The sequence below is a fragment of the Ciona robusta genome, chromosome 3 (genome assembly GCF_009617815.1).
Source record: "Ciona robusta chromosome 3, ASM961781v2".
NCBI lineage: Eukaryota > Metazoa > Chordata > Ascidiacea > Phlebobranchia > Cionidae > Ciona > Ciona robusta.
The window spans coordinates 2,604,580-2,623,423 of NC_143237.1; the positions used below are offsets into that span (position 1 = coordinate 2,604,580).

The 18,844-nt window shown below is 35.5% G+C and overlaps 1 protein-coding gene and 1 non-coding gene across 2 annotated transcripts; one reads left to right on the top strand and one right to left on the bottom strand.

Annotated features, from left to right (window-relative positions):
* Positions 1-730: 730 nt before the first annotated feature.
* Positions 731-9,651, bottom strand: LOC149737658 (coiled-coil domain-containing protein 170-like). The gene is made up of 17 exons (XM_089873546.1): positions 9,468-9,651; positions 9,156-9,226; positions 8,699-8,741; positions 8,139-8,240; positions 7,739-7,849; positions 7,236-7,381; positions 6,564-6,714; positions 6,056-6,241; positions 5,582-5,710; positions 5,265-5,357; positions 4,846-4,941; positions 4,370-4,570; positions 3,792-3,965; positions 3,080-3,322; positions 2,420-2,656; positions 1,868-2,037; positions 731-1,645 (listed from the first exon to the last, which is right to left on the bottom strand). The coding sequence occupies exons 1-17, from the start codon at positions 9,585-9,587 to the stop codon at positions 1,516-1,518; spliced, it is 2,403 nt and encodes an 800-aa protein (XP_089729672.1). The 5' UTR covers positions 9,588-9,651; the 3' UTR covers positions 731-1,515.
* A 729-nt stretch (positions 9,652-10,380) lies between these two features.
* Positions 10,381-10,452, top strand: Trnaq-uug (transfer RNA glutamine (anticodon UUG)). Its single transcript has one exon. It is a non-coding gene; the product is annotated as a tRNA-Gln (tRNA).
* The last annotated feature ends 8,392 nt before the right edge of the window (positions 10,453-18,844 follow it).

An 18,844-nucleotide genomic window follows, 5' to 3' on the forward strand; every position in this document is an offset into this window, starting at 1 on the left:
TACCATTATAAAATAACAGGTACATTACATATCCTAAATTAACCCAAACAGCAACTGCATCAACAAAAATTAAACTAAAACTTGTTTATTTTCAAAGTTAACACTACCTAAAAATGCTAGGTAAGTAGCTAATATAAGAATTTCAGCCGCAAACTTTTTCTGTTGATCCCGTGGAATAATACTAAAAAATTTAAATCACGAGAGTCATGTGTTTACGTGCGTTACAATCCTGCGGTTCACACCCCCGATAAAACACAAACAGTCTCCCAAATAGGGAACTGACTTACACCGTAATAGAAACATGATAAACAAGAATTCACTTCAAAATCATTTTTTACTTATTTTTATCTGTATCAACGTATCGTTTATAATTTGATATAAACCGAAATAATCGAATCAAAACTTATTATATGGACAGAGTCCGTATATAAACACATACGGACTGTTTATATACCGACTCTGATATGGGTGTCGTAAAAAGACACACACGGTTGAACAATATCAGTTACTACAGATTTTATCCAATGACATATTTATCATATACCACAGTATCAGTCCCATAAAAGTATTAGGAGTATTTTCAAGCCATTAAATCACTTAAATCTCCCTTACAATCTTTCTGCTGTACATGTTTTTTTTGCAACTTTTCTGTATTTATATCGTGAACATAAACTAGCAATTGAAATAGCAGATGTTATTAAGATTTTTGGTCTAATCTAATGCTTCAGTATTCAACACAAATTTACTTGATTTTTATTTAATTATGATCTAATAATGCGGAATAAAATTACATCACAAAACAAACTAAGTGCTAAAGTGACTACACTTTTACAGTTTAACTAAAACAAATAGGCACTCATGCACATTCCAACACAATATAGGCACTATAATAGTTGAGGTTGGTAAACCAATTCATACAAAAACATCATTAAAAATATTGGGAAACAAGATTTGTTCAACATGAAAACACACGTACTTGATGTGACTTGAAAATGTAACTATAAGTTAACTGTTTGCTGTATGCAAGTGATATACTGCATGGGTTATGCTAGATGTGTATAATGACATTGAATGATAGTTTAATAGAATTATCACATGTGCAAATTGAAAAAGGGTTTCTGTGTGTAATTATTATATGCACAACTGGAATTCAGCTGGTACCTAACCGGAACACTATTACAAAAGCTTCGAGAATGCTTTTAGTAATAAATATTTGAAACCCAGACTGTGATAAGTTTAATTGCTTAGTTATCTCAGTTAACTTATATTTCTACCCTAGATATTAATATAACAAATTTGACATTCTGTGTTGATATTACCATATTCTTTTTTAAGTAGACTTCAATATAAAAGTAAAATCACTAAAATATTTGACATTAACGTACAATAATTCAAAGAAACGATATTTCCAAGTAGTTAAAAAGTCTAAATCTAGGATCGCATGTGGTGTTTCAGTAGCAATCAATCTCATTCCTAAGTAACAATGCTTCTTATCGCTCTTGAATTATTCTTGCATCAATATCTACGTGGGGAAGGAGATCGTGACCGATGATGATGGCGTCGTGGACTTGGACTTCTCGCTCGATTTTCATAATGCGGCGACCTTGACCTTGTGTAATCGACCTCTGTGTAACCTTGTCGGAATCTGCAATTTTCCGCATTACAGTCAATTTTTGTATAATGTATGCTTATTATTAAATATTACATGTGTATAATACATGCTAAATTGCAATGCTTTTCTAGGAAAGTGTGTTTTTATACAGTATTAATTACCCAATTTAATATCTGACTATAACATTAAAATGTTAGCACTCAAATTGTTATTTGTCAGAATAGCTTTAAAAATTGCACAAAATAATTAACAAACCTTGGATCCAGAGCTTCAAACGATCGCTCCAAAGTTGCAGTAGCTGCGGTTCCAATATGGTGATTCCTGATCAATTTTTCAAGTCTTGAAATAATCTCATAATCAGGAATTGCAAGTGAGGTAACATCCAGTCCAAGCATACGAGCTACCACCTCACGGAAATCTACCAGCTAATGGATAAACATAGTTAGCCTTAAAAGTTAATAAATAGACAAAACAAACCACTATACCACTATGGGGTAAGTTGGATATTGCTAGCATAAAATGTCCCATATTTCCTAACTGTGCTTTTAACAATTAACAACACTCTTATAGAGTCCTGAGGACACGATCATATGATTGTGTAAAAAAATTTTGTTTAATACAAATTGGATGGTAAGACAGAATAAAGACCTGAAATAGTTCGCACCAACCTACTTTATATAAAATTTTCGACAGCTTAAGACAATTTGTATACAACATGCAATACATGCTATGATATAATGTACGCTACTGTATAAGCAATGTATAATAGTCATACATAAAGTCAAACATTGAAATGATGTAACCTACCTGCTTTTCTCTCCTTGTAACTTCATCAAGAGCAGTTTTAGTTGATTTGTTATCATTTGTCACAGCATCAAGTTGTGTCCTTAGTCTTTCATGATTCAAATTCGCATCTTCTCCTGTCATCTTCAAATTCTGCTTCAAACTAGAAAGTTTTTGTCGTTGTCGATCCTTAGAAGTCGACAACTTGCCTACACTTGTCACCAATTCATCAATCCGACGTCTTTGTTCAAGCGTGACAGCCTAGTAAGACAGCAACAAAGTTTATTTCAAAGGGTTTGTAAAACATCTTTTTTATTTGTGTACCAATACTTCAATGTTCTATAGAGGTTATCTTTATCAAGGTGTAAGATACTCAACAGCACAAGACAAGAGTGTCTTTCACCCTGATAATGACGAACTGCATGGGACATCGAGCATCAGTACTCAAATATATAACAGAAGAGCTCTTGTAAGCAGCAAAGTTTTATTGATTTTTAATTTACTGAAAATACCACATAGATGAGATATGAAAAAAGTGTTGGCAGCAAAGTTTTATTGATTTTTAATCTACTGAAAATACCACATAGATGAAATATGAAAAAAGTAAAACATTAAACCAGTTTCTACTTTACTGAACTATATAACCCCTACTTAAACTATATAACCATAGTTATACCACCCCACCTTCAACTCATTGGTTTCTGCAAGTTGAGCTTTAAGTTGTGTTACTTTCACTCTCTCATCCCCCAATGCATGTTGTAACCTCTCAACTTTCCTCTGTAGTTTCTGTACAGTGACGATGGCATCATCTCGATCAAGAGCAAGACCTGATCTTGTTTGTTCCCTCTCATCCTGCTGAGCAATCTTCTTCCGGAGCAACTCCATGTGAAGCTCTTTGCTCTTCACTTGCTCTTTCAATTCTTTCACCTAAGTTTACAACATATTAAATAGGTTGTACAATTTCATAACATGTAAAAACAAAGCTTGAATCTCGCATGTTGGGTAATAACAATCGTTATATAGGTTATAGGTTACATTCACCTCGTGCCTTTTACAAATGACCAAAAAAAAACTTTGTGGTGAATTTATCTTTAATTGTTTAAACTACCACCGACATTTATAATTTAATTTATTAAAAATTGTTTTTAATATGTTGTTTATCATCATCTTAAATAAAAAATACAGTTGGTTGAGTAAGATGGTCCATGTTTTCATTCTCTTTTATCATCCCATTTTATGGTAAACATAGAACATTTACAGAATTATATACTCTCCACAACTCCAAAATAGCGTAATTGATTGATAAAAATACGATTAGGAAATGTGGCATATTATGTGCTAACTGTATCCATCTTCCCCAACCTACTAAACTCCACAAATTTATATTCCAACTCACCTTTCTCCTTAGGACATGATTATTGGATGTTTTTTCAACAACTGTTTCAGATTCCAACCTTTGTAATTGATGAGCTCTTGCTATTAAAACATCAGTGTTGAGATCATACCCAAGATCAACTGCCACATCTTCCATGTGCATTGCTTGAGCCATTTGCTCCAAAAACTTCAAATACTGGAAATATAAAATGGCTTCTAAGTTAATAATAATTTACTTTTAGTGCTTGGAACATTTAGCAAAATAGTGTATGTTATTACATGCAGAATAGTATTTTATAAGTTATTAAACTGAGTTTGTTTAGTAAGTTTACAAAAAAGGTATCTTTAGTTTTTATAACTATAATATTTAAGCGAATAAGCGAATAAGCATTCAACATAGAATTACTTTTTACAGATTTTTGATACAGTAGCCTATAGGCTTGAAAATAAAATATTATGCATAAAACATATCTTGGCAATTGCCCCTTTTAACGGGATAATAATAAAAGATGAAAGATCTTTTCTTGACAGCTCGGCCAAGGATAGTTTCTCTAATTTAACCATTAATCCCTCTTGGTAATAAACTATGTTTATAATTACCCTGTTTTTCTCATTTCTTAATGTATCTCTCAACACTTCAGTAGAAGCAAGCTCGCCCTCCAAATCTCGAAGACGATTTTCATTCTGATAAGTGAAGGTTTCTGCTTTCTTTGCTCTTCTAACAGTTTCATGATGCAACTCACACTGTCTCTCAAGTTCCTTGTTCATATCAGTGACTTTTTGTTCCAGAACATCAATATGCTAAAACAAAGCATTGTATTATAAAACTATGTTTCTTTAAAAAACAGTTTTTTTTAAAACTATTTTTCTTTATAAACTACTTAAAAACAATCCATGTGTTACTTATAAGGTAATAATTTATTGAAACCAGACTTTAAAAAGACCTATTGATGTACACTGTGCATATTTAAAAAAAATTGTATACATTACCAATAAATAATATTTTGCTTTGTTTTGATTTTGCTGTATGTTTAAACAAGTTAAAAGTTTGTTATAATATTGCTGAATTCTCTTACAGCTTTCTTCTCATGTTCACTTGAAACCATTTCTTTGATTCTATCCTTAATTGCATCTTCTCTTGGTTCAACCTCAACATAAGGATCACTGAGAATCTGAAACAAAACAAAACGTTTTTTTACAAGACATAACAGAATATATCAGTGAATAACAGGTGTTTGTATACCTCGTGCCAGCTTAAGAGTTACCATGTATGTTGATTTGTGGGTGATCATTTATTTTGGGATATTTTTCATTTTTTATGCATGGCTGATAATTTGGACAACCCATTAGGGACCACTGGGTTAAGGCAATTGCCGTTAGGTGTCCTGCTCAAGAACACAGTGACGTTCTTTGTATCCAGTACATATATTTTTTTTTCTGTATTGTTGGTACTAACTAGTAATACATACGTTTACAAAACTGCACAGTCATTTACCTTAGCCATGGAACTCCTAAAGGTTTGGAATTCATTGTTTGCCAAATTCCTTTCATATTCCAATCTCTTTACATCATCAGTTAGCATTGTGATCTAAACAATAGACAATGTAACATTAGTGTGTATAGATAAGTTTGGTAGATGTCCCATGTAAACATTTGGGAACCATATTTATTTTAAAACGATTTCACAGTGATGTATGTGTGTGTTTTGATGCATTTTAGTTTATATTGATATTTTGTGTTTTTGTGCAACAGTAAGATATGGGTTTTGGTTATTTCAATTTCCAATGATAAAGAATGAAGTAAACTTTTTACTTTTGTATTAGTTTGTGAAAGTTCATCCCTAGATGACGCCCATGTTTTATCATTGGCTGCAATTCTCTCCTTTAACATTTCGTTTTCTCTTTCCAATCCTTCTTTGCTGTAATTTGCATCATCTAAGTCCTGGAAAGGAAAAATAGTGCATGGATGTTATGTGCTGTAGGTATGTAAACTATTGCTACAAGTTAAATTTAACCAAATTATTTAATTACTTAACAGCCATTTTTACAAATTAAATGACAAAACCAAATATTTAAGTTATTTAATGGCTATTGCTCCAACCCGGTGGGCACACACAGATTGTCTTGAAAGAAAACATATTAAGCATGTATAAAATAACACACTTTTTCACATCTGATATTTTTTCCCCACGCAAGGAAAAGTAAGTGACATTTATTTATTTAATCGAAATTCGCATAAATGAATTCACGGATTATATTAAACAGAAAGCATAATATCAAAACTTACCCTCTGTAGCTTAGTGAGTTGATTTGTATTCTCCGAAACACTTTTTTGTTCTTTTCCAACTTCTGACACCAACCTCATTATTGTTTCACGACTTGCTTTGGTTTCTAATGTGTGAGCATTCAATGCATCTTCCATGGTTTGGAGTTTGCTTTGAAGAAGCAGATTGTCCTGACACATTGCTTTGGCCTAAAGAATTAAAATTTTACAATGGTAAAACAAATTAAAAGTTAAAAAATCGCAAACAAATAATCACCCACAAAGTAAAATACACGGTAACTTGTAAGCTGGCGCCAGGTGTATAAAATATTATATCTGTGCTATAACTACTGATGTTGCCCCACCGCATCCAATAGTTGCATTCATTGATTCAAGACAAGCATAACCAAATTGGACAAACCATGTTACTAAATTGCAAACTTCTGTATTCATATTCTGCTACAACCATAAAAATTATGTCGTTTTTTTTATTTCAGGATTATAAAAAAAAAAATTAATTCAATGTTCCCACCTTTTCCACTATGGCTTCTACTGCCCCATCCATGTGCCCTCCTTCTGTATCAACATTAATTGCATCTCCCATCCTTGCAACCGCATCATGGAATGAGCGTTGAGAAGTTTCAGCTGATTGTTCAGATTCTTCCTTATTCAGGACATGGTTCCTGTGTATGGACAGAAGTGAGAACATAAAACTTAACATATAGTAGGGTAGGGATGGACGGGACACATTTAGCACAGAATATCCAAATATCCTGATTGTGTTTTAAACAATTAACAATAGTCTATGGGAGTCGGAACTCGTAAGGAAACTGTTTTATACAACATTATTAAGATAGGTCTACTATAAATTCAAAATGGAACTTAAACAGAACCACCACATCACTTTCAAAACTAACACATACAGAGTTCAAATTCCAGAGCTGTTAAATCAACAAATGGGGAAATATTCAAACATCAATACCGGGTTGAACTATAAAGCTTTAAAGATAACTGTCTACAATTTTGTCAATTAGCTTAGCAAAAAATTTACGAAAATGAATAATATTTATGAAACAATTCTTGTTTACAGAATAAAGAGAAATGCAGTAAATAGGCTACCCCGCGTCCCTGGAGAATAATTGTGGTTTAAATTTTGTTTAAGCCACAATTAGTTAAATATTTAGATTGATATATCAACATTTACCTTAATCTAGCTTCCAACTCCACAATTCTATCTTGTGCCTCCCTGTTTTGCTTTTGTAGAGATTGGATTGTTGCGCTTCCCCTCGTGCTTACTTGTTCCAATTCACCAGTTTGATTTTCAGCAGAAAATAAACGATCTCGCAACGACTGTTCGTAAAAAATAATGTAGAATTGAATAAACTAAACTGAATTGACAATTGAGATTAAAATGGAAGAAAACAGTTGAAATAAAATAAATAAAATTTAATTGACAATTGGAGTCACAATGGAAGAAAACAATCCAACGAAATATAAATACGTTTTCAACTGTAAGCGTGTTTTAACAACTGTTGTTTTGTCGCTATATCCTGTCTTTTCGTTTAAAATGTTTATACATCTTCGCTACCAAAAACAAAGAGAAAAATTATATGTATTAGTATATATTATTATTATTAACATCAGTAATGTTTCTTGATACAGAATACTAGTGACCTATTGATTTTCATAATGTTTAAATCATCTCACCTGCAGCATAACATCTTGCTTGGCTGAGTTTTCCTTAGCAATTTCCAGCCTTGATTTGAGTTCTCTAACATGGTTGTCTTTTAAATCCATGCGTGACCGCAAATCATGATTCTATTAACACATTTAAAAATTAAAATCAATGTTTTAAAATTGTGTTTTTTATTCAAGAGGAAACAATTTCATTTTTGTCCTTGAGCCCCTTCTTATAACAATTTTCACATCATGTTATGTGCATACAATAAACCTCAAAAAAATAAAACTAGATTCTTCAAGTAATAACTGTACTAATATACATATGGTAATTCAAAAATCATTCACAAATATAGTTTATGTTTTTAAATTTAAACTCATATTTATAATTCTGAGTTTGTAAAATTCTTACCTAACACGTTTGACTTACCTCAGCAGACAAATTCTCAATTTTGATTTTTGCTCCAGCCAACTCTACAGTGGCCGAATCTGAATTGAACGTTGTGTCTGTTCGATATTGTGGGCACTCCAACTGTGGGTAAATACTAAATATAACACATATAGTAGAGTGGGGGAAGATGGGACACCTTAAGCACATAATATCCCAATATCCTGATCGTGTTTTAAACAATTAACAATGGTCTATGGAAGTCGGAAGGTTATAGTTTTATAATTCCTTGAATGTTCTTTATTTACTACTAAATCGGACCAAAAAATATAGCTAAAAGGTGTCCCATCTTCCCCCTACCCTACTGTACAGATAATCAAAATAATTCAACTTGTCAACCATTAGGTAAAGAAACATTTACAGTATACGCCAAAACATTACGCCATCGTATACCCGTAAGTTTTTCTTACAATGTATAAAAACAAATTTAAAGGATTAAAAACGTTGTCATGTAGTTTAATTATTATTAAAGAATGAATGCCATCAATCAGCATAACGACATTATTTATTCTTATGCTTTGTTTTGTAACTTATCTTTTTACCTTCACTGGTGGTGGGTGGTGTATGTGAGTTATCCTTGGAGATCTGCAAACAAATAATGACATCCTTAAACTTTCCTTTTTCAACATAAAGTTAAAAATCCTATTATTTTTGTCTATTATTCCTAATACTTTTATAACCTGGGATTTTTTTTATTTATTTTAGGAATGAATAAATGAATAGATGTTATTTTCCGTTAAGTAAATATTAAGCATTACTCCTGATTTAGCTTTTGCTTTTTTTATATTTAGCAAAAACTTGGATTCATCACATTCAGATTTAAACTCAGCATTTTAGGTAAAGAGGTGACTAATATCTGACCACTGTGTCACTATGCCAGTACGATAGTACTGTCTTTCTTATTTTTATGTTTCTATGTAGAGCTGTCTAATTGTTTCAAATATTTAACTTTAATATTCCGCAAGAAGGATGCTTGATCTGTGTTCTAAATAAACTTACGTTGAAAGTTCATTTATCAATTCATCTTTTCGTGCCAACTCTCTTTTGTATGATTTCAATTGTTCTTGAAGCTGAAAAATATTGAATATTTTTTTAATGTATGGCTGACAATTTAGAACCCATTAGTGACTACTAGGTTGAAGCAATTTGCCGTTAAGTTTGTTGCCCAAAGACACGCATGCCTGCAATAATAGCAGCATCGAGCGTCGCACCCATAAATTGTGGCCATCTGTGCCAAACACTGTGCCACGGCGTAGGAAATATGAAAACCTAAAAATAGTTATCTCGACTATGAATTTGGTTATTTCAAACCTCTGAAACAACTCGTGTTGGTGAGTATGACGTTGGGTTGTAAGATAAAGAAGTTAATCCGAGGTTTTCATTGACGTCAATCAAGTTATCATGACGTCCCAGTCTTGGTAACGAATTCATTTTTTCAATGTTGCTGATTCTCTCAAAACGAACCAACTTATCTCTATAATGAAGATATATAAATGTTAAAATTATAGAAAGACTTTAGACCAAAAAATAGTACTAAAGTGAGAGAGTCCCACTTTATATGGTAACGATTAAAAACCACAGACATTAAGCTAAATGGTAATACTATGGATTACAAATTAAACTAAAGCTATATTCTAACCATCTCTAATGATAAACTGTCCGATGTATTTCATGTAATATACCAGTAAAACCGGCTTGCTTTAGGTCTACCTAACGCTGTACCATCGCAACAGATCGTAAATATTGAAACAAATTACGCGATGTCGAAAAAAACGCGATGTCGCAAAACAATCCACGTTGCTAAGCAATATACGACGCCGCTTAATAGTAATCTTGACGCTGTCACGTGATCCCTCTCACGCTTTCGGGGAGCTTGCTTGGTTAAATTTGTGGTTTTAGCTTTTTTCGATTACACCGCATCAGTTGTTGAAACACAGAGGTTCAAGGCCTGTTGAAAAGCACTCAAACTTTTGTGAAAGTGAAGCCACTAAAGACCAACAACGTTTTCGTTTGTGTTTAGTATTTTGGACTTTTTTAGATAAAGTTTAACAACATACACTGCTTCGACAAAAACATATAAACTCGATAAATAAATAACAAAAGAAATAAATTGCAGTAAACAATTGATTGCATAACTTCATAACTACCCAACACAATCTAGTTTTGTCCAATGTCAGTAGTGCGTCTCTGTTGAGATGATACGTTTCGCATGGTTTGGAGCGTCGGTCCCGTGGTGTAACGGTTATCACTCTGGACTTTGAATCCAGCAATCCGAGTTCAAATCTCGGCGGGACCTCTACCTTTTCAATAATGTTTTTTTTTCTTTGGTATTTTTAATATTCAAAGCAATTGTTAAATTCGAAATCCCAAAAATGTTGTTTATTAAACCAGGAAATGGAATACCTCATAAAATACGTTGCACCATAGGTTTTGAAAACGCTGTCTCGCCGACGCTCGGTTTTTCTCGGTAAACAAGATTCTTTCGGCTTATGTTGTCTTTTATGTTGTTATTTCGACGCAGTGTTTTGTTCGTGTGCACATTTTTGATTGAACGTTTAGACCGCTGTCGCTAAGCCCGGAATAAAGAATCAAAATACGCAGAACTCGATCAACCGTAGATGATACGTATTTCCTACGATTGTCGTATTGTAAACAACTTAAGTACGAATGTATTTATAGAAGGGTGGTAGAAGATAACACGCCATTAGCACATAATATCCACATATCCTGATCGTGTATTAAACAATCAACGACGGTCTATGAGAGTCGTAAGAACACGGTTTTATAATTCTTTGAATCTTCTTTGTTTACTACTAAATGGGCAAGAAAAGAGAATGAAAGGGTGACCCCAACATGTTCCCCCACCTTGCTGTATAAAATAAGTTCGTATAAGCGCTATATCAATGCATACCAGTTTTCGTTAATCAATACATACCACTCCGCCTAAAAACAGAAAAAAAAAACACTTTAGTAATCATTATTTAAGATATAGGCTATTGAAAAATATTTTCGTATTAAAAATCTAGTGTGATTTATAGCATATACCAACCCGCTGAATCGACTGAAAAAAAAATTGCGTATGCGTCATTTTATTGCCTATAGCGAGAGGCAAGCTGAATCATAACTCGCAAAGGTGAAAAACAATTTTCATCGCTATATTTTGGCAGGCTTCCCAAAAACACATTTTACATCGTTGTTTTCGATTCTCGTAATATAGGAAAGTGGTGACGTGTTTTTACATGTAAACAAACACCCACACCAAAGAACCGCACAGTGGTACGCTAATGCTATTTTAATAGCATGTTCCAACGCACTCGGAAGATTGTGTTGATAGCAATGTTTGCACATTAGTGGTTTGGGGTGGGCGGCTGTCGTCTATTCTCAACACTACGAGTCAACTATTGCGTCAGGCGAGCCTTCTCACGGAATGGTAGCCGCTACATAAAACCACATGCGAAAAAATGCGAAAAGTTTTATATACAGTAGGGTGGGGTAAGACGGGACACATTTAGCAAATACTATCCAAATATCCTGATCGTGTTTTAAACGATTAACAACGGCGGGAGTCGTGAGGTTAGGGTTTTATAATTCTTTTAATGTTTTTTTTTTGTTTACTACCAAATGGGACGAGAAAATATAATGGAAAGGTGTCCGATGTTCCGTCACTATACTATAATGAATATAAGGTAGTATAAACCCTTTCACGTTGCATAAGTCACATTTGCCCTGTTTAAAATGTAACGTTCAGCAAGCTCACTGCGCAACTTTACGCCGAAGCGAGATTTTAAGCTGCCACATTCATTTACGGGTCACATAACTTTTCGCTGTTGTTACAGTTAGGGCGCGGGGTTTATGAAAATCAAGCCCAGAGGTTTAAAGTTTTAAACAGTTTGCTTGCAACACGTGGACGATATAAACAACCGTGCAAGTCGGTTTTTCAGAACATGACTGCGAAGTATTTCAGTAGTGTTTGTGGATAAACAAGTTGTCCGGTGACTCGACTTAAAATTTGCGTTCAGTGGTATTTGACCTAAGACCTTTAAATTCACTGTATGAAAATAGAGCTATCGTTGCACGAAGGGTGAACGCTACAAACCACGACTGCGTTCTATTTTAACACAACCTTGAATCCATTACAACTTGCGGTCAATTAACACACAGGTGCTGGCAGTGGTGGAGCCTTAACCTCGAAAGGGCGAGCGCATCATTATTTAATTCACCTCGAATAGAAGACACGCTGATTGACTTTCAATGCGTAAGAAACACCCATGAAAAGAACGTGCTCGCCTTCAAGCTTATCAACAAAGCTTCGTTATTTTGATGTAAATATTTTCCGCCCGACACGAAAGTCATCGGACCTGCGATCCGAATCTGATAATAGGTTTTGACAAATCACCGACGGCCCATGCATTCCTGTTCGTCGCTGGACCATGGCCTGTTTTTGGGAGACATCCCGGACGCAATTTTAACTTCACCACTGCGTTTCACCCACTCACTCACCCACCTGCAGAGTGGAGTAGCCATTGGTGCCGTAAGGTGCTTCTATGTCGAGAGGATATTTGTGTACAGTACACAGCTGATTCCGACACACGGTTTCCTTACCGCAGGAAACATACATCATCAAAACTGATAAAAATGTGACTATTTCAACAAACCGAGATGAACGGGTGGGTTGGCGACGTACCAACAACAATGAAACATAGCCATGTCCACAAAGGCAAGTTTCGTACGACGCGCGGTTCAATACACCCGGGCTTATTTACCAGAGGTAATACGAGGTTAAACTGTCACGCACACGGGTGTATTCAACCAGCCATGACGGCCATTTTACGACACCTGCTTTTATTTAGCAGAGTCAGTGAGATTGACGGCGGAATTCGTCAATTCAGAGTTAATTTTCCGCCAATTTTCGACGCGTTCTTCGCATTCTATCCACGTCTGGCGAAGCTCATTTTAATCGAGACTTGACAACACCGGTTTCTTGGCTGCGAGGCAATTAAACCGCCACCTCGAGTACGCTGGTTAGCAGCTTTCTTCTGTATTTCGACCAACTTGCAGTACAGGTGGAAATAGGAAACCAAGAGCTATTCGTTGCGTGACGGGTAGATGGCCCATGTCGTAACCAGTGCTGCACAATAAAAAATATTGAATTTTCTAAACAAATTACCATAAAACTATAAATCAATTCGTTTTTAAACCATTTCATTTATATAATGTTGCATAAAATGGAATGTTTTTGTAAAAGTACAAAAAATATTGGTCAGCACTGGCACTCTCTATCTGCTAACTGCTGTCGTGCACGTCAATAGAGGTTCTAGCCGCTACGTCAAGCCATGATACTCAGGAAGATTTGAAAGCGAACACCTCCGCTCTTGATTGCAAGACATTCCACCAGATTACAAAAGGCAGAAAAAGTTGAACTTCAAGGCAGGGTTGCGCAAGTGGAATTTTTAAAGTTAATTTGAAACGAAGATTTGAATTTGATGCAGCGCGAAGACGAGGGCTCGCAGGTGGTTAAAATTTCCATACTTTTAATTATCACGCTATAATTAAACCCTCGTAGTTGTTTTGTTACGTCAGAAGAAGTATTGTTTTACAACAAGTGCGGTTTTCGAAGACATCTGTCGGTACTTGAATTCTTTGTTAAGCCCTAAGGCGAATGTTGCTGACCGCTCGGACGTTTTACCAGAAAAAATCTGTTCTTGGTAGAGGATTAATCGTAAAGTAACCTTACGAACCACCTCGTTTAAAATACATCGAATAGTTGTGCGTTAAAATAAGCAGAGATTACTAGGGAGTTGTGAAAATTGCTTGGCTGCTTATCACAACAAACCACTGACGAATTGGTTTGGGCACTTGCGCCCAAGTACCGCTTAATGATAATGACCGGTTTAATGCATTTACCGGAGCAAATTGAAAGCTCATATCGGCATCTATTTGTTATTAGTTTAGGGCTAACTGCCGTGGACAAATTGAATAATATATTATAGGGGAAGGCGGTTGTTTTCTGCTCCTTGAGGTTCGCCATGTTGGTGGCCTTCTAGTAACCTGTCAAAATATTGATTCAGCTAGAAATAGTTTAGGGGAGCAAAAGTTATATAACCCTGCTAATTTCACGCCTGGGAGTCAGAAAAGGGAGCCGAAATAAATAATATTAAGTTAGTAAACACTATAGATATTGCCCAGACAATATCTCTTCCTTTGGCAAGGAATTGTAAATAGACAGCGAGGTTCACTGTTCAGTAGCAGTCAGGGGAGAACAGGCAGTGGCGTGGTCGTTGTGGTCGGACATTCTCTTAATACCAATGAGTCGGACCGTATCGTTGAGTTAATGTTTCTTTGTTCCGAAAGGGAAACGTCTTTCTATGAAATCTAAAGTTTCGGCGGAAAAGCGGAAACGTAATCTTCAACATTCCGTCAAGGTAAATCCTTCTGTGTACACTTTCGAGTGTAAACTGTTCAACTTATGACAGCTTAGTCTGTTTATTGTAGCGCCAGTGTGATTTTTGTGAATTACAACTGACTGGGGTCCAAGTTTTAAAAGCATCCGCTGACCTAGATTTTAAGTGCGTTTTTTACGAAAGTTTTAGCTGGTTTTAAGTGGTCTGTATGGCCATGACGTAACCTGTACTAAGACGATGGTACAAAACAGACTTTTATCGCATTTACATCAAGCTTTTCCGAATCAGTCTATCTCGAGTGGAGAAAATTGACTTTTATTGCGCGAAATTACTTCTCAAGCAGACGCCAGTAACCCAATGCTGGAATTTATTTCCCCGCCTTTGCGCCCAATAATATTATCACGCACATGAGGCAAGCCATGTCAAAATCCAGTAACCCGAAACTTTGGGCTTGCCTTACATGCCCAAATTTGAATTGATAATAATTATATATATATATAGTGTGCCACAATGCAGTGGGCTGGTATACCGTGCAGTTTACTTGTTACACTCGGTCTAGCTCCGACCCATAATTATTTAATTATTCAAAACCTTGCAAAGCGAGAAATGCCGAGTGAACGTTAAACTGTAATTGCGGATTAGCGAGCCGTAAACAATTAGTAGCCTGTTCTCAATTAGCGTGGAGGTAAAATTACAAATGTTTCTTTTCGTACGTTGTGGCTTTTATACCCGTGTGACGTCATTTTACGTCGTTTTGTGAAGTTAAAAAACGTCGGTTATTTGAGCAACAAAACCGGGGTTTGTTTCTTTGTACAATCGGCATCTATGACCGAAACTGGGCCGATATACTTCACAAAGAGCATTGTGCTGTCATAATAAGTGTCGCCCGTATAAGTGCCCTACAGTGTGAAGTAGGGTTGTAAACTTGTGTTCGATTGCTCCCAAGCACCGAACCTCACGCCCTGTTATGTGCCCGCCCTTTAGACTTCGGGTCGCAAACCAACAGTGTAATCCCCACCGATGCTAACGTGTTTGTATGTGGTAACAATGTGCTTTACATGCCGACCAAGCGAATTTAGTGGCCTTTGAGTCAGGATTTAGCTAATATCTAATTATACCTATCAATAGCTTCGCTATAGCATACCTCCGGGTCCTGTTCCCTTGGCTATTAACATATTTCACAACCACGCCCAAGTAAAGTAGAGCTAAAACTCCCTAAACTTAATTAATTCCCCTCAGTTCCTAATTACCTTAATTTTCAAATTCGGTGACGTAACAGAGCCCCGGGGAAGGATGCAACGATCACCTGTTAGATGCTTATCAAGTGTTTGAAAACGTGAGTTTCAGCTGCCGACTGCCAACTTGTTTTCGGGACAAGCACTTGGACTCGCGGGGTTTCACAGAACAACTGTGGTGCCTTTGGGAGAACGCGCGTGTGCATGGCGAATACTACACCTATGGCGCGACTATCACGTCATAATCATATCTCGAATATCAACAATCAAAACTTAAACTTTGTCGCTCCGCAACATTAAACTACGCTGAAAAATACACGTTAAAACAATTCTAGTCATCTCAGGCGTTCTAGGAAATAATGTAAAACGCAAATTAGTCATTCCAAAACAAACGTAATAAAAGCTAAAAAAAACAACGATTAAATTCCCGGATTTAAATCATTTTCTTCGTAAACAGCCCAAAAACCCGCACTCGTAAACTGGGTGTGTTTAGCGATGAAATATAAGCTTGTATAATAGTTTCCTCGACTGTTAAATTTATATTACGTCGTAAATTCGCGCAACGTTTACATTTCAACCTGTCAAAATAGTGTATGATGATAAAAATATAACGAGATTTAAACTGTCGTTAAAATTGGCCAAATTAGCGAATGGGAATTGGTTAATGCCAATACTGATCTAAAAAATAAAATATAGGCATAAATAAGTGTACAGTCAATATATCACACGTAAGACCTTTTGCTAGGTTGTGTTTAAATAGGAAGTGGTTGGTGTACATTTCAACAGAACCAAAGGTTTTCACCTTTTGCTTTTTGTAACCTAAAGATATTCGGAAAAATAATTGGACGGTTTGGACTTCCACCTCAGAGGAAATATGAACAATGGAAGAATAACCCGTATAACCGCTTTCTAGTTTAGCTTTCACAATGTAGGCTATGTGAATAGTCAAGTCAAAGTATTGACACGGTAGTTTGCATTTACCTCTAAGCTGCCAACTTTCTGCCAAAATCGTTCGAATCCCGGATAGTTTTTAAGTCAGAAATGCTTATATGATATGCGTGTTTGTTCCTGCATGCTATCCGGTTTACAGTTTACATTTCAAGTAAAGAACCTTCGTGGTACGCTTGGTAAACATGAGAAACAATATAATATTTCCTGTAGGTATTTTAAGTTCAGGGTTGCTAGGTTTTGGTAATTACTCAAATTGACGGTTGTTTTTTGTTTGGTATGGTGTAAAACTATTTTAACAAAACAAGAAAATGATAAAGAATGATTCGAGGTGAAACAAATGTGTTACATAAGTCTAAACAAGTTGCCGAAAGCTGTCGTTTCTATAAGAGATCGTTTTCTATCCCGTAATAATAAACGTGACAATTTCGACTTCTTGCATCATAGATTTTAAGCCATAGGGCTTACGTACCTTATATAATAGTTGTGAGGGTAACTACGATACCCGCTTATTTAGCAATCATCCAACCACGGGATATCACTTGTTAAGGACGTTAGATAAACCTACCATTGATCATTATGGATGTAATTAGTAAATGTAAAAGGTTTGATTAATACTAGTCTGGTATGTAATGTTATATATTATATATGTAGTATGCAATATGTTTTTTTAAAAGCGTTTATCAAAAGCTTTGTAACATCTAACATTACACACTTTGTTTAAAAATCTCCCACAAAAATAATTAAAAAATCCTAAAATCTCCAAATTGAAAATTCCTTTACGTTTTATTAGATTATTTATTCGCAGTATTTAACATAGCCGAATAAAACTTCAAACGCAACGTTCCAGTCCGCTTACTTTCGCACGATGATAAAACGTAACACAAGTTGACAATTAGATTTATTGCAAAGCAAACAATACGCCTAGTTACGTAAGCTTCAACTTCGAATTATTAGCTTGTTCAGGATGTATGACGTAATTTTTAGCTTATTTGGATTTATCGGTAATTTCGACTGATTCAGTGCAAGTTATGACTGGTGGTAAAAACCCGATCTTTGATCAGATTATTACCGACAAATTTGTAAATTACCAATTCCAAAAATTAAGTTTTCGGTTGCCTCGGGTCATTTTAAAGTTTCAAATATGGTTTGGTTATGTTCTGTTGTTGTTTGTTTCACGATACCAATGAAACTTAGCGTCACTATGTACGTAGTAATACGTCAATTAAAAGTGAGTTTGTATGAATTGAGACAGTGTGCCACGGCGTCACACGACTGGACGATAAGTGATGCCTTTGTTAATATGACAGCACGAACGTTTAATGGCGTAAGTAAAGGATCTATGAAGTTAATGAACAAACGGCCCAGGAAGCGGCAGACGGTAATTTTTCTCTTAAATGAACCAGACAGACTGGCGTTTGTGGCTATTAGCTTTGTTTTATACAGCTCAGGTGACATGGTTAAACCCGAGACAGTAAACACAGGTTTCTCGAAAACCAAAGCGGAAATGCACCTAGTCGTTCAGATCAAGCATATACGAGATACCTTCAGCATATAAACGACATTAGGATTAAAGTTTTAGTGTCTCCCGATTTGTATTATCTGCTTAATACGTATGGTCACGCAAGTTATGCTTGAGAGTCATACTCAGCATCGAAGCGTTACGAAGTGCGAGGTTAACACGCGAGAAAAAGGAGTTCTGTGAAGGTTTTATTATCGTAGTTGAGTGCGTCATTTAGTACGCTAGTTCGGTCGGGTTAGCGCTGTTCGCTGGCAGACGAGGATTTATTATGTGCGCTATTAGTACCGCACCTGCTGGACGGTGTTTGCTAATTCATACTCGCCGTTGTTTACCAGTCTAGACATTTGCAATACCGAAAGCCGAGTTATTAAAACGGGATTCTTTAGTGGCGTGCTAGTTTGGAGAACAGAATGACGTAATCAGATATTTTATACGATATCCTTCCTGCTAGCGGTAGATTTAATTTTACTCTTGAGGATTCTGTACGAAGTGATGTGACCGAAAAAGTATGTTTAGAATGATAATTGGTCTAAATCGTGTCAGCCAATTAAGACGTAAATTTATAACTGATTATTTTATTGA

Excerpts from the sequence above, each read along its gene's own strand:
- LOC149737658 (XM_089873546.1), bottom strand. The coding sequence starts at position 9,587 with ATGAATTCGTTACCAAGACTGGGACGTCATGATAACTTGATTGACGTC. Across the intron at positions 8,241-8,698 it reads ACCACCCACCACCAGTGAAG|TTGGAGTGCCCACAATATCG; the intron begins GTAAAAAGATAA and ends ATTTACCCACAG. Across the intron at positions 3,323-3,791 it reads ATCATGTCCTAAGGAGAAAG|GTGAAAGAATTGAAAGAGCA; the intron begins GTGAGTTGGAAT and ends TTGTAAACTTAG.